Source organism: Heterodontus francisci, chromosome 4 (genome assembly GCF_036365525.1).
Source record: "Heterodontus francisci isolate sHetFra1 chromosome 4, sHetFra1.hap1, whole genome shotgun sequence".
NCBI lineage: Eukaryota > Metazoa > Chordata > Chondrichthyes > Heterodontiformes > Heterodontidae > Heterodontus > Heterodontus francisci.
The window spans coordinates 56,684,508-56,701,169 of record NC_090374.1 but is presented as its reverse complement, the minus strand read 5'-3'; the positions used below and the strand labels follow the sequence as shown (position 1 = coordinate 56,701,169).

Sequence of the window (16,662 nt, the reverse complement as noted above, 5' to 3'; positions counted from 1 at the left end):
TACCTGTTGCAGATGCATCTGTCCATACGACCATATGACTTTGGAGCAGAAGTAGGTCTTTCGGCCTGTCGAGCCTGCTTCGCCATTCGATAAGATCATGGCTGATTTGTTTGTGTCTCAAATTCCACACTCCCATCTATCCCCATTAATGTTTAGATTCTTGTTAGGCAAGGGAATCATCTACCTCCGCCTTATAAATATTCAATGACCCTGCCTCCACCACCTTCTGAGGCAGAGAATTCCAAAGTCGCACAACCCTCTGAGAAAATATTTCGCCTTGTCTCTGTCCTAAAAGGGCGACCCCTAATTTTAAAACAGTGCCCCCTTGTTCTGGACTCACCCATAAGAGGAAACAATCTTTCCACATCCATCTTGTCAAGACCGTTCAGGATCTTGTATACTTCAATCAAATCTCCCCTCACTCTTCTAAACTCCAGAAGAAGCCCAGTCTGTCCAACCTTTCCTCATGAGATAACCCGCTCATTCCAGGTATCAATCTAGTAAACCTCCTCTGAACTGCCTCCAACGCATTCACATCCTTCCTTAAATAAGGAGACCAAGCTGCAACAGTATTCGAGATGTAGTCACACCAATGTCCATGACCGTATTGGTATGATTGATACCGCACAGTCCTTGTGGGGGTGAAGTCCTGTCTTCACATTGAGGATACCCACCATTGTGTTGTGTGGCACTACCACCATGCTAAATGGGATCGATTTCGAACAGATCTTGCAACTCAAAACTGGTTGTGCACGAGGCGCTGTGGGCCATCAGTAGCAGAATTGTATTCAACCACAATCTATAACCTTTTGGCCCAGCATATCCCCCACTCTATCATTATCATCAAGCTGGCAGACCAATCCTGGTTCAATGTAGAGTGCAGGAGGGCATGCCAGGAGCAGCACTAGGCACACCTAAAAATGTGGTGTCAGCTTGGTGAAGCTACAACACAGGACTACTTACATGCCAAACAACGAAAGCAGCATACAATAGATAGAGCTAAGCAATCCCACAACCAGTGGATCAGGTCTAAGCTCTGCAGTCCTGCCGCATCCATTCATGAATGATGGTGGACAATTAAACAACTAACAGGAGGAGGATGCTCCACAAATATCCCCATCATCAACGAACGGGGAGCCCAGCACATCTGTGCAATAGAAAAGGCTGAAACATTTGCATCCATCTTCAGCCAGAAGTGCGGAATGGATGATCCATCTCTGCCTCTTCCTGAGGTCCCCAGCATCACCGATTGCCAGTCTTCAGCCAATCCGATTCACTACACTTGATATCAAGAAACGACTGAAGGCACCAGATACTGCAAAGGCTATGGGCCCTGACAACATTCCGGCAATAGTACTGAAGACTCTAGAACGAGCCATGCCCCATAGCCAAGCTGTTCCAGTGCAGCTACAACACTGGCATCTGCCCAGCAAGTGGAAGATTGCCCAGGTATGCACACAAAAAGCAGGATAAATCCAATCCAGCCAATTACTGCCCCATCAGTCTAGTCTCGATCGTCAGCAAAGTGATGGATGAGGTCTTCGACAGTGCTGTCAAGCGGCACTTCCTCGCTGATGCTCAGTTTGGGTTCCACCAGGGCCACTCAGCTCCTGACCTCATTACAGCCTTGGACCAAACATGGAAAATGAGCTGAACTCCAGGGGTGAGGTGAGAGTGACTGCCCTTGACATCAAGGCAGCATTTGACGGAGTATGGCATCAAGGAGCCCTAGCAAAACTGGAGTCAATGGGAATCGGGTAAAACTTTCCGCTGGTTGGAGTCATACCTAGCGCAAAGGAAGATGGTTGTGGTTGGTCAGTCATCTCGGCCCCAAGACATCATTTCAGGAGTTCCTTAGGGTAGTGTCCTCGGACCAACCATTTGCAGCTGCTCCATCAATGACCTTCCTTCAATCATAAGGTCAGAAGTGGGGATGTTCATTAATGATTTCAGTGTTCAGCGCCATTTGTGACTACTCGCATACTGAAGCAGCCCATGCCCAGATGCGGCAAGACCTGGACAATATCTAGGCCTGGGCTGAGAAGTGGCAAGTAACATTCGTGCCATACACGTGCCAGGCTATGACCATCTCAAACAAGAGAATCTAATCATTGACCAGACACTAGTTCGGCCTCAGCTGGAGCATTGCGTCCAGTTCTGGGCACTGCACTTTAGGAAAGATGAGGGCATTGAAGAGAGTACTGAAACGATTCACAAGAATGGTTCTAGGGATGAGGAACTTCAGTTATGAAGATAGAGTGGCGATGTTGGGACTGTTTTCCTTGGAGAAGAGAAGGCTGAGAGGAGATTTGATAGAGGTATTCAAAATCATGAGGGGTCTGGACAGAGTAGATAGAGAGAAACTGTTCCCATTCGTGAAAGGATCAAGAACAAGAGGGCACAGATTTAAAATAGTGGGTAAGAGAAGCAAAAGCGACGGGGGGGGTGGTGGGGGGGGGGCAGGGGCGGGCGGTAGGAATTACTTGGTTCTGCTCTGATTGTAGCTATAGAATCTTGCTTGCCCAACACCCAGTCTTTAATGACCAGCTAGATGTTAAAAAGACTACAGTTTTTTGTCTCTGTAACTTGCTTCCTATTCCATCCACTCTTTGGCTGGGTGGAACTATGCTTCCTATTCCATCCACTCAGGCTGAACCAGGTTCATAGCAACTTCAGCATCCAAACTCTGCTTCTAACTCCATATCCACTCCATCACAAAGACTAAAATTGATCATTTTTTTTAGTAGGTAAAGGGTATCGAGGGATACAGATCATAGATGGGTAAAAGCAGTTTGAGTTACAGGTGAGACATAATCTTTTAGTTTATATTAGTTACAGGTCAAGAAACCAGCAGTTGAAACCCACTTGTTCAAATTCAGCTCAATAAAACCCATGTCAGACTGGCAGCCAAACATGAATTTACTATTCTGTATCTGCAGGCTTATTTTCTTTTTAATGGGCATTTTGGCAGCTTTTTAATGAATTTCCGTATTATAGTCTCATTTTTCATTGGCTTTTTTTAAATGCTTAAAAGGTAACGCACTTTTTTTTTTATTTCTTAGAGGGGGTAACTAAAATAATTACCCTTATTCCTTAAGTAAACAGTTCTCAACTTTTTTTTACTCATGTTAGTTCTTAGATTTCAAGTGACTAAGTTTTATCAAGTTCTTATCAAATTAATATATTCAATACAAAGCAAGCAAGATAACACAGTTTGAGTGTTGTATTTGGATCATGACTTTATGATTGCATTCTCTAAACTGAAGTGAGAATTTGATGTTTAGTGTTGCAGCTCTGCAGTTACTGAACAGCAGTTGAAGCATTTGTTGTTCAGACAATAGACTTGCCCTGCCAACACTGTCATTGTGTTGTCATGATGAGTCTGAGGCAACAGCAATGTAAAAAAAGGTAGATGCAACAGTGGAATAAGCAAAGAAGTGTGGGTCTGAAGTGGATGTCAGAGTATGGATCTGGAGATGAAGGGGGGAATCTTGCACATGCATTAATGGCAAGAGGAAAAATACTGAGTCGATCACTTTCAAATTTGTAAAAAGATTCTGTGGGCAAATTAATTTTTTTGAGAGCTATCATCTGGGATGCAATGCCTCAAAGGGTGATGAGAGCAGATTCAATAGCAAATTTCAAAAAGGAATAGGGTAAATACTTGGAAAGGAAAAATTTGCTAGGCTGTGGCGATAAAGCAGAGGAGTGGGACCAATTGGATTACTTTTTCAAAAAGTGAGCTCGTGTGTGATGGACTGAATGGCCTCCTGTGCTGTATTCTATCATTCTCCGTTCTATTTGGATCCTTAAGACTCATAACCCCCGTTAAGTCACAGCTTTCAAGGAAGGGGCATAGTGGAATTTAGATGTCGAGTGCTTTCTCCTTTCCTGTCCAGAATGTCCTGTTTCTTAATGAGGTATAGGTCTACAGTCACTTGTTGCTGTGTGGGACCTTGCCCAAGTGGTCATTATTCACATGTGAGCCTAGACAGTGAATGTCAGCAAGCTACTTTTCCCTGGAGCTTCATCCTATCCTCATCTGGCACCCATACATGTGCATTTCCACCAGACATGGCCAGGTAGTGAAAAAGCAGGCTTTTATTTTTGTTTGCTTTCCTGTTTCCTCCACCCCCATCTGACTAATGGTGCTGAGACCAATTGTCACGCCTCTAATCCTATCCTGGCTAAGATCAACTAACTTGGCAAAAATCAGAATTGAACCCAGGCCTTCATAGTCTATGTAACTCAGTTTAATAAACTAGGTAATGACTCACGGGAAAAAATGTTTCTTTAAAAAAAACTCAATGCAGCATTACAACTGAAGTGCAATTAATTACTTTGATAATATGAAGGTCTTAGTCTAAAAGAGCTCAAAGCCAATAAATCCCCAGGGGTAGATGGTATCTAAACTAGTAAAATGAGGGAGATTAGAGAGGTAATTTGTGACACATTGTTAATTATTGTGGAGGTTACTGCACACTCTGAAGGTACCCAATAAATTGAAAATGGTTTAGTATGATGCCTGTTTTCAAAAATGGGTAACAAAGCAACTGGACGTATTAGTCTTGTTTCAATACCAAGTAAAAATAATAGAATTCATTATCAGAAGTATATTTGAGTATGATCTGTACAACAACCAAGGAAACAACCATTATCATGGAAGCAGCAAAGGAAAATTGTGCTCTGACGAACCATCTTGTTTTGTTTTGAGGATTTAACATCCCAGATGGACTGTGGGGAAAATCCCTACAACACTGTGTACCTAGTTCAAAAGATATTTGACAGTCATATACAGGCTATTGGTTAAGTTTAAAACTGAGGATTTTCAGTACATTTTGAGGAATTGCTTGAAATGTAGAAAATGGCTTACACTTATTAGAGGAGTTGATGTGGGGTTGAGTAGGGTGTCCCATGGACTGGGTTTGGGACCACCACTTTTTAGGATTTTCTAAATCTAAGTCTTCTGTTAACTCATTGGGACCATTTGCAAATTTGACCAATGTACAAACTAGAAATAACAGTGTAAGGAAGGAAATATGACAGATATCCTATGAATGGTATTGTTATATCCACAGATGAATTTGAGAGATCTAGGAGTCGTAAGCTCAAAGGCCACAAAGCAGCAATCAATAAAAAAAAATTACAATGCTGAACCACCCAAAAAGAGTAGAATACAAGTCGGAGGAAGTAATACTCCAACTGTTTTGTGCTCTGGTCACAAAACCTTGATCTGATCTCTATGACGCAGGGATTTAAGTGCTGGAAGCAGCATAGATGAGAGTTCCAAGGCTGTTCCTCATAATTAAATTCTCTAAAATTAGGGAAGGCTGGAGAAACTTGGGCTTTCTGTCATGGAAAGGTGGCCAAGGGTTAATTTTATTGAGGTTTATAAAATATTAAATAGTAGGGAAGTACAGAAAATGAGAAGGATAAGAGGACATCAGTTCAAACTAGTAAAGGCAAAATTATTGCTACCAGGAAGTTCTTCCCACATTATTTGAATGGAATGAACCTTCACATAGAATACTAAAAGCAGGAACCCTGGAATTAAACAATTGAAGTGAATTAACTGAAGTGGGCTGAATGGTCATCCTTATCCATGCCTTCGGATGTCTTCCTAGATTAAATGTACAATATAAAAGTTTCAATTACCTTTTGAACTGGCTAAAGTGTTTGGATGACTTGTGTAATCTTGGTAAAGATTCTCCAGCGATGTTAATTTCAATAAGGTTGCTTTGTGAATGGGACAATGAAGAATAACTGGGCCTTGAAGTTTTGAAAATAGGATTTTTAAATCTGGGAGGAGGAAAGATGTGCCCAAATAACTTGTATAGTCGAAACACTTTTATTTTATCATGTTCTTGTATTTGCCTTTTCATTCACCATTTTACTTGGTTGTTTCGTGACTTTAAGATGGAGTTACTGTGGGATATGTTTCCAAGGCCTGTGAATGTCCCTTGTCACAGTGTTTGCTATTGACATGTGAGATAGAAAGTGTCAGGTTACTTGATACTACAACTTAGATGGGTCCATTCCTTACCTATGCATTTTCCAACAGGATTGAGGTTGACTTGACTTTCCCCACCCCCACCTTCAGTTCCCCTGTTTGGAGGTGCTGACACTAACTTGCAATGCCCTTACTGCTGCCCTACCTTAGATCAACTAATCTGGCAGAACAGAATTTAAATCTGAGACCTTCATGGCATATAGTTTAGATCCGCACCTTGTAGTTAATTTACCAACTGCGTCACCTGGGAAGAAAAACTTTAATTCTTGCATGCATATTTTGTTCATTGCATGAAACATGAGATGATCAAAATCCTAAAGGGTATAGACAAGATATGCATCAATATTTTTAACAGATTCTACAAGAAGAAATATATTACAACAGCGACTATATTTCCCTACATTACAACAAACAAACACTTCAGAAGTACTTAATTGGCTACTAATGCTCTGGAACCTCCTGAAGTGCTATGTAAATGCAGGTTCTTGTAGTCTAGAAGCAAGTGAAAAGACAGTTTAGATTTAATTACACAAGGTAAAGAGAGGCAGTGAAAATTTCTATGCAAAGATATTATTGGATGTGATATTCCCAGACACTGGAAACAATCAGATGGGCCACACTGATCTTTTCCAGTTCTTTATGTGCCTGTTTTCCTACATAACATGACTCAAGTTTGTGTTTGTTTTTAATTTTAGAGTGCATTGGGAGTTAGAGATAGATCTGTGGCAGCTGACACAAATCACAAAGAATTGCGACCAGTTGAAGTGAAACCAGAGGTATTAAGTGGGTACATTCCAGCAGGGCACATTCCGAAACCACTTGTGATGGCTGACTACATAGCGTGAGTATATGTTTACTAAGTTAAACACTTTATTAGAATACTGGATCTTGTCTGAACAAGGTTGGCAGGAGAGGTTGCACAATGTATGTAATGAGTAAAATTGGTTTCATTGCCCAATTTTGAGTTTTTAAGCATGATGGTGTGTGTGGTAATTAATGTTGCACACAGTTTGTGCATCCCTGTTTTTAATTTTAAATATGCCAGATAGGTCAGGTTACTGTCGTCATATCATATGTCTGTCAGGAGGGAGTTGACAGAGCCCTATGTTAATCTGCAACAACAGTGTTCAGTACCTATTTTTCCTTTTCGCCCCTTTTCCTTCCTCTACCAAAAATCATTTTGTTCAAATTGACCAGTGCTTACTCTTTTTTTTTTGTTTTGTTCTATTGTTTGTCCCTCCTATTCTGATCGTTTCTGGATACGTTTTATAGGGATCCATCAACATTGAGTATTTCCCTGTGGTCATTTACATGTAAATTGAAACTGAGTGTAAGTGGGGTATACATTCATGGAGGCATCACTGTATCTAATCCTCATCCAGGGACCTCGTTTGCGCACCCTTTCGCACAGAGGACATTGGAAAGTGATCAGGAGCTTAGTCTGACTTAGATTCCATTCATTAGCTTAGGGCTTCTGAGGCCCATTGCAGTACCACATGTTGCTCTGGCAAAGGTCACCTAACTGCACAATTAAAGGTGAAACTGTTTTTCAGTATCACACTGGGAGGTGCATATTACCACTGAGTCGTGAGGTGGGAAGCGACAAACATCGTTGCTAAGTGAGGTCAGCTAAAAGAGCAACTCCTCTCGTGGTAGGATGGTCTGAAACCATTCTTCCAGGTGGTGAGAAATGCAATATTGGAGCCTTGAACAGGAATAGTAGAATTTGCTTTTTTTTTATTCATTCATGGGATGTGGGTGTCGCTGGCTAGGCCAGCATTTATTGCCCATCCCTAATTGCCCATGAGAAGGTGGTGGTGAGCTGCCACCTTTAACCACTGTAATCCTTGGGGTGTAGGTACACCCACAGTGCTGTTAGGAAGGGAGTTCCAGGATTTTGACCCAGCGACGGTGAAGGAACGGCAAAATAGTTCCAAGTCAGGAAGGTGTGTGGCTTGGAGGGGAACTTGCAGGTGGTGGTGCTTCCATGCATCCTGCCCTTGTCCTTCTGGGTGGTAGAGGTCGCGGCTTTGGAAGGTGCTGCCAAAGGAGTCTTGATGAGTTGTTGCAGTGCATCTTGTAGATGGTACACACCGCTGCTACTGTGCATCAGTGGTGAAGGGAGTGAATGTTGAAGGTAGTGGATGGAGTGCTAATCAAGCGGGCTGCTTTGCCCTGGATGGTGCCGAGCTTCTTGAGTGTTGTTGGAGCTGCACCCATCCAGGCAAGTGAAGAGTATTCCATCACACTCCTGACTTGTGCCTTGTAGATGGTGGACAGGCATTGGGGAGTCAGGAGGTGAGTTACTCGCCGCAGAATTCCCAGCCTCTGACCTAGTCTTGTAGCCACAGTATTTGTGTCTGGTCCACTTCAGTTTCTTGTCAATGGTAAGCCCCCAGGATGTTGGTGGTGGATGCCACGATGGTAGTGTCATGGAATGTCAAGGGGAGATGGTTAGATTCGCTCTCGTTTGAGATGTTCATTGCCCGGCACTTGTGTGGCGTGAATGTTCCTTGCCACTTGTAAGCCCAAGCGTGGATGTTGGAGTTGTCCTCCTTTTTGTGTACAGGGACATACCTGGGCAATTTTCCACTTTGCTGGGTAGATGCCAGTGTTGTAACTATACTGGAACATCTTGGCTAGGGGAGCAGCAAGTTCTGGAGCACAGGTCTTCAGTACTATTGCCGGAATGTTGTCAGGGCCCATATCTTTTGCAGTATCCAGTGCCTTCAGTTGTTTCTTGATATTACACGGAGTGAATCTAATTGGCTGAAGACTGGCATCTGTGATGACTTCAGGAGGAGGCCAAGATGGGTCACCCACTCGGCATTTCTGGCTGAAAATGGATGCAAATGCTTCAGCCTAATCTTTTTGCACTGATGTGCTGGGCTCCCCCATCATTGAGGGTGGGGATATTTCTGGAGCCACCTCCTCCACAGTTATTTAATTGCCCACCATAATTCACGACTGGATGTGGCAGGACTACAGAGCTTAGATCTGATCTATTCGTATGGGATCGATTAGCTCTGTCTATTGCATGCTGTTTGGCATGCAAGTAGTCCAGTGGTAGTCATGTAGATGCCATTGTCATAGCTGTGCTGGAAGAGCTTGGCTAGGAGCAAGGCTAGTTCTGAAGCTCAAGTCTTCAGTGCAATTGCCGGAATGTTGTCTGGGCCCATAACCTTTGCAGTATCCAATGCCTTCAGTCATTTCTTGATATCACATGGAATGAATCAGATTGGCTGAAGTCTGGCGTCTGTGATGCTGGGGACCTCAGGAGGAGGCAAATTTGAAAAAGGCTATTGATACACTCACTATACTATTTAATTTTGCTGTTGTGGTTTGAAGGCTGAAGGTGGAGAGCTCTTTTCATGCCCTGGTGAGTGTTTTTAAAACTTATTTTCTCCCTCACTGGTGCTACAAGTAGTGAGACAGTTGCAAATAAGCTGTGATTGTTTCCAAGCCTCTAACCTGATGACATGCTTTCTGATTTTGCTCCTTTCCCTCTTTTTCTCTTCTCCCTTGTCTGGTGATATGCTTTACACTATGTCTTCCCACACAGTTTGGTTAATGTTTTGGAGTGCAACAGAGCAGGCGTATCAAAACTGGCACTTTACACCCCAGTACTGTAATTTCTTCTCCAGCATGAACTCCTGCATTATTTCTATATCTGTTTTTAATGAATTCTTCCACTTGAGGCATCCTGTATAGGTCATTAATTATTGCCCTTTAAAATTTCAGATTGTAATTTTGATGGAATGTAAAGTAATTGGAAATCATTTTGAATTAATAACTTGAACTTTTTAAAAATGATTTGTGTACTTGGACTCTCAAATCTCTCCACTCATCTGGAGTCCAGTTTCTCCCATTTAGAAAATACTAGGTCTGCAAAGTGGATGACCTCACACCTGCACACCTTGACTTCCAATTGTTATAAGTTTTGCTCAATCACATAATCTGTTAATGTCCCTTTGCAACTTCCTTCTCCCATCTGCACTACTTGCTGTACTTACAAATTTAGTGTCGTTTGCAAACTTGAATATATAACACTATTCCTTAATGCAAGTTGTTAATTAATATGGTGAAAAGTTGAGGCTCCAGAACAGATCTCTGGGGCACACCACTTGTGCATCCCACCAATCGAAATATCAACCCTATATCCCCAGTCTGTTTTTTACTTTCCAACTAATTTCCAACCTAAGTCAGAAGGCTGCCACCAATTCATGCAATCTTATTTTTTTTCCGATAATCTTTTGTGTGGATCCTTAACAACAGTTTTCTGTCAGTCTGTAAGGCTCTCCCCTATCTACCTAATTGGTGACCCTCTCAAAAACAAATTCAGCTAGATTAGTCAGCCATGACTTGCCCTTGGCGCAGCAAAGTTGGCTTTGATCAGCTCATATTTGATCAAATGCTCAGTTACTCTATCCCTAATGATAGATTCTATTAAGTTCCCCATTATATGCAAAACTTTCCTTGGCAAACTATTGTATTGAGTGCAGAATAGTGTTCAGCTGTGAATGATGCGGCGCAGTGGTTAGCACCGCAGCCTCACAGCTCCAGCGACCCGGGTTCGATTCCGGGTACTGCCTGTGTGGAGTTTGCAAGTTCTCCCTTTGTCTGCGTGGGTTTTCTCCGGGTGCTCCGGTTTCCTCCCACAAGCCAAAAGACTTGCAGGTTGGTAGGTAAATTGGCCATTACAAATTGTCCCTAGTATAGGTAGGTGGTAGGGAAATATAGGGACAGGTGGGGATGTGGTAGGGATATGGGATTAGTCTAGGATTACTATAAATGGGTGGTTGATGGTCGGCACAGACTCGGTGGGCCGAAGGGCCTGTTTCAGTGCTGTGTCGCTAAACTAAACTCAATTAAAATTGGATGCGGTGTACCCCTTTTTAAAAACAAAAAAAAACTCTGCAATTTTTAGTGCATTAGTTAGCTCTACTCCGCTGCTCAAATTCAGAACAGTTCCATTGGATCAACACCTCTTCTCAGCTGGCTGTAAAAGAAATGTTTCTTCACTCATTTTCTGATGAACAGCACATAACTGCCTATAGTTCAGTGCACCTAGGCAGTCTCAGTGGGAATGGCCAATTTGGGAAATATGCCAGTGCAGCAGTTTGTGCTTTTGGATTTGGGTCTATTGGAACAAAGCAGAAGTAGATCTTGCTTTTTTTTAATGTGATGCAGAACTGCCATTACTCGCTTCAATTACGAAAGTTCAACAAAGAAGTAAAACTGCTATACTTGGACAAGATCTCTAGTCTGTGGAATTAGCAGATATGAGTTTGAATGGTTGGTGGATATTGACAAGGACATGATTTGCCTCAACTGTCATGTCCCTTTGTGTTGAATGATCGACTGATGCTCACTATTAAGGCTCGCATATAGGAATGGCCATTTGGGCAACATAATGAGTGGCCATGCTGCCCAGGGTATCATCATTCAACTAAAAAGGAATATTAAGAGGGGAAAAGATATAAACAAATACCCTGAAGTTTCTGAAACTCCCAATGCTTCCAAAATGTTGGTAAATCATTACATGTTGCAGAATGCACATTATCAAATTATATTGTTTTGATGTTGCCTAGTATTTGCCACAGAAGTAAGATTCTTTTCCAGCCTGTGAGGTTGTAGTATTAACCAGCTTTTCTTTCTGTGGGTGAATACAGCACCCATACAGACCAGAAGGTGAGGTAGAGTAACTGGTTTTTACCAGACTAGTAATCTGAAGGACTGGACTAATCATTCCAGAGAATGAGTTCAGATCCTGCCAGTTTGAGAATTTGAATTCAGTTTTAAAAATCTGGGGGGGAAAAAGTGACCATGATTTTTGTAAAAGTCAGCTAGTTCATTAATCTCCTTTTGGGGAAGAAAATCTGCTGTCTTCACCCAATCTAGCCTCTACCTGACTCCAATCCCAATGTGGTTGACTCTTGACTGCTTTCTGAAGTGGTCTAGCAAGGCACTCAGTTGTATCAAAACCACTTCAATAAAATGACCCACCACTAGCTTCTCAGGGCAACTAGAGATGGGCAATAAATGTTAACCTGGCCGAGCCAACCATGTCCACATAGTTGGAAATAAGTAAATTCTAAAAAGGATCTATGTTTGATTTCTGTTCTGAGGTTAATTAGCTGGTGGCATCCATTGGGGCACTATGACTAACCTGGGCGAACCTGGGACAAATTTAAATTAATCAGCTTCTCTTTCCCAGTCCACAATATCTAATGTCTCCTATTGGCAAGTGCATATGCTTGTATTCTCCTGCTGACATTTGCAATCTAGGCATGCAGATTAAGAATGACAAGGTTATCTGAGTTGCTTATACCTTAAAGCCATGCACGAAATTTTAAAAGGATGCGGTGGGGCATTGCAATGAGAAGTTTAAAAAAAAACCTTATGAATCTGGATTTTCTTTTTTAGTAAATATCCTTCTATTCGAACCCCTGAAGAACGCGAACGTTACAAGGCTGTATTTAATGACCAGCATGCAGAGTACAAAGAGCTTCACGCAGAAGTGCAAACAGTTCTGAAAAAATTCAGTGAAATGGATGCCATGATGAGCAAACTTCCTCAGCATGCAGCGACCCAACAGGTTAGTTATCTTTCGAAATGAAATCTATCACGGAGTCCTGGGTTAATATCTTGCAAGCATTTATTTATGTTTATTTAAGCTGAAGTGAGTCCATTTATGCAACATAAAATCTTAAGGCATTTGGTAACTTCACAGTTGGGGAAGCACAGTGGCGCAGTGGTTAACACCGCAGCCTCACAGCTCCAGTGACCCGGGTTCAATTCTGGATACTGCCTGTGTGGAGTTTGCAAGTTCTCCCTGTGTCTGCTTGGGTTTCCTCCAGGTACTCCGGTTTCCTCCCACGTGCCAACGACTTGCAGGTTGATAGGTTAATTGGCCATTATAAATTGCCCCTAGTATAGGTAGGGAAATATAGGGACAGGTGGGGATGTGGTAGGGATATGGGATTAGTGTAGGATTAGTATAAATGGGTGGTTGATGGTCGGCACAGACTCTGTGGGCCGAAGGGCCTGTTTCAGTGCTGTATCTCTAAAACTAAAACTAAAAACAAGTGCAACTGGAACAACTGTTTCTTCCAAGAAGTAATTACAGCTTTACATGGTTCAGATGTTAAATGCTTCTGGAGGACTCCATTCACAACATTGAGAGTAGAAAAGAGATGTTGTGCCAGGTCCAACTTTCAGGCAAGATGCTAAATCGAGGCTCTGCTTGTTCACATGAATGTAAAAAATCGCAAGATACTATCGTGAATATTAATCCCTCAATCTACATCACCAAAACAGATCAACAAATCATTTTTCTATGGCTGCTTGTGAAATTCTGCACTGCTCAAATTTTCTGCCATATTTGCCTACAAAATAGCAGTGACTGCATTTCAAATGTAATTCATTGACTGTTGGAACATCCCAAGGATCTGAAAAGTGCTGTATAAATGGTCTTTCAAGGTCAGCAAGATATAAATGCCCTATTATTAAGTCTAAAACTGTTATGTTATTGCATATGTATCCAGCAGAGGGACCATAATTCTAGAAGTAATGCCAGCATAAATTTGATAAGCTCCTGGCTGGGTACGTAAGGGATCAATAAATAAATGAATAAAGGCACGGATTTTGTAAAAAGGGCAATTTCTTTTCTTTATTCATGCGCTCTTCTACAAACATACACACAAGTGCCAACATAGGTGGGGATGCCTCCAAGACTTCAGAACTATAACCTGTTGCTTATAGTACTTGTAAGTGGCTTGAATTAGTTGTGTTCATTTTATAATCTTTGTTTCTGCAGCTATTAAGCAGCTGCTGATGGAAGGAGTGAGGAGAGGAGAAACTTTGCTGTGTTTCAGTACTTCACTGTGTGCAGAAACTCTAAAGAGCTGACACCTTTGAACTCCTGCCATATATTTTATCAAGCTGTATGATGCACAATATTAGCATCCTTTTTAGTGGTGGTAACTTGTAGTTCAGTATATAAATGTCCTGTGTGCTGCTGAACCCTGTAGGTCAGAAAGCAACGCCCTGTCCCTTACCCTTCCTTTTGTCTCGCTGAGTTACTTGATTCCAGCCAAGGCAGTAGTGGGATGTAATAATTGGCTTCTGTCCCTAAGCAAGGGAGGAGGGAAAATGAGCTGTGGTTCTATACCACATTCCTATCTGACTTGCTGGAAATTGTGCATGTGGCTATTTGGTGAGGATAGAATTGGAATTGGCTTTACCTCAAATTCTTACTGGCTAGACTCACTTATGAAGGCTGCAAATGGGTAAGATATCACAGGGCAGCTGACACCCACTACTTTCAGGTAAGATGGGGAGGGGAAAACTAAGCGTCTTATGTAACTAAATAAGTGATGGGTATTGTCACTTTTTCACACACATCTTATATAATGAAAACAATTTGACTTATTCATTGCAATAAGCCAGCAACCTGAGTGAAGGGCATGTGTGAACTTGACTGTAAAAACTGGTTCTCTAGGCCATTTATAGCTTAGATTTGGCAAGATTGTTTTTATTCCTGTATTTATGCTGCAAGGTATTTACCTTGTCCAACTGCAGTATTTGGGTTTATGCATCATGAGTTCAGTTTGGAAAAAAAATCAGATTGAAACTTAAAAGTGCTTGCGGCTTACAAAGCTTTGTTAGCCAAATGTTACAAAATCTGAGTAACAGTATCGAATGTGGTGTTTGTCATTCCCACGTGCATCGGAGTAAGGAAAACTACGAACTTTGAATAGGCACTTGTATTTGAAATACAAGATTACTTACCCAGAAAAAAACTTATCTTTGGGTGTGTTTTTATAATGTTTGAGAACTCCTAGTATTGTTTTCCTCCTCACTATCCTGAAAGTGTTGACATCTTGGGTACAATTCCACAGTTGCTCGGAACTCTCCACGGCCTTACGGAAGAGTATGTTATGCATGTGCAAACTTGACAGTGACAGTTGAATAGCTTGCTCTTGCTGTGAAAATCTGTGTTGTCCATGCCTAACCTTGTCCTTGCATGCACATTTCTTGCAGTGGTTAGTGATCAGGGTTTCAACTCTAGTATTTTTCTGGCCACTGTCTAACTCAGGGTGGGAAAGGTAATTATAATACCCCTTTAGCTAAGATCAAATAATTTAGCGCATGCCTAGAATTGAACTTGGGATGATCATGATTTGTCTGGCCCAGCTGCTAATCTATCAAATGAGGAGTGCAGTAGAGCATGCTAGGAGCAGCACCAGGCATACTTAAAAATTAGGTGCTAACCTGGTGAAGCTACAATACAGGACTACATGCATGCTAAACAGCAGAAGCAAACCAAGCTAGGCAATCACACAGCCAACAGATCAGATCTAAGCTCTGCAGTCCTGCCACATCGTTATGAGTGGTGGTGGACAATTAAACAATTGACGAGAAGAATTTGACAAACATTCCCATCCTCAACAATGGGAGAGTCCAGCACATCAGTCCAAAAGACGAGGCTGAAGCATTTGTGACCAACCTCAGCCATGATTGCCGAGTAGTTGATCCATCTTGTCTTCTTCCTGAGGTCCCCAGCATCACAGATGCCAGTCTTCAGCCAATACAATTCACTCCACATGATACCAAGAAACGGCTGAAGGCACTGGATACTGCAAAGGCTATGGGCCCTGACAACATCCGGCAGTAGTACTGAAAGCTTGTGCTCCTGAACTATCCAGGCCCATAGCCAAGCTGTTCCAATACAGCTGCAACACTTGCATCTACCTGACAATGTGGAAAATTGTCCAGGTATGCCCTGTACACAAAAAGTAGGATAACTCCAATCCTATGCTTCAGTTGTACAGGGCATTGGTGAGACCATATCTGGAGTACTGTGTACAGTATTGGTCTCCTTTATTTAAGGAAGGATGTAAATGTGTTGGAAGCAGTTCTGAGAAAGTTTACTAGACTAATGCATAGAATGGGCAGGTTGTCTTATGAGGAAAGGTTGAACGGGCTAGGCTTGTATCTGTTGGAGTTTAGAAGAGTAAGAGGCGACTTGATTGAAGCATATAAGATCCTGAGGGGTCTTGACTGGGCAGATGTGGAAAGGGTATTTCCTTTTGTGGGAGAATCTAGAATTTGGGGTCACTGTTTAAAAATAAGGGGCCGTCCACTTAAACTATCAGAAATTTTTTCCTCTGAGGGTTGTAAGTCTTTAGAACTCTTCTTCAAAAGGCAGTGGAAGCAGAGTCTTTGAATATTTTTAAGGCAGAGATAGATAGATTCTTGATAAGCAAGGGGGTGAAAGGTTATTGGGGGTAGGCAGGGATTTGGAGTTGAAGTTACAATCAGATCAGCCATGATGTTGGATGGCAGAGTAAGCTTGAGGGGCCAATTAGCCTATTCCTGCTCCTAATTCATACGTATGTTCATATGTACTATGGGAGTACCTGCACCACATGGACTGCAGCAGTTCAAGAAGGTGGCTCATCACCACTTGCTCGAGGGCACTTGTAAATGGGCAACAAATGCTGGCCTTGCCAGCAATGCTCATGTCCTACTTTAAAAAAAAAAAAGTTGCCTCCCACATCCTATTCCCCAACTGAGAGGATACCTTTTAGAGCTCTGCTTCAGCTACTATGGGAGGTATGTGAGCAGCTTGGTGTCACTTGCCTTTA

The 16,662-nt window shown here is 42.1% G+C and overlaps 1 protein-coding gene across 2 annotated transcripts in view; it reads left to right on the top strand.

Moving 5' to 3' along the window:
* Positions 1–16,662, top strand: part of marveld2b (MARVEL domain containing 2b) — a 39,275-nt gene that overhangs the window by 18,308 nt on the left and 4,305 nt on the right. For both annotated transcript variants that reach the window (XM_068029578.1, XM_068029577.1), the window contains exons 4-5: positions 6,706–6,851; positions 12,437–12,608. In XM_068029578.1, coding sequence (XP_067885679.1) covers positions 6,706–6,851; positions 12,437–12,608 — 318 coding nt within the window. The remainder of the gene's footprint in view (positions 1–6,705; positions 6,852–12,436; positions 12,609–16,662) is intronic.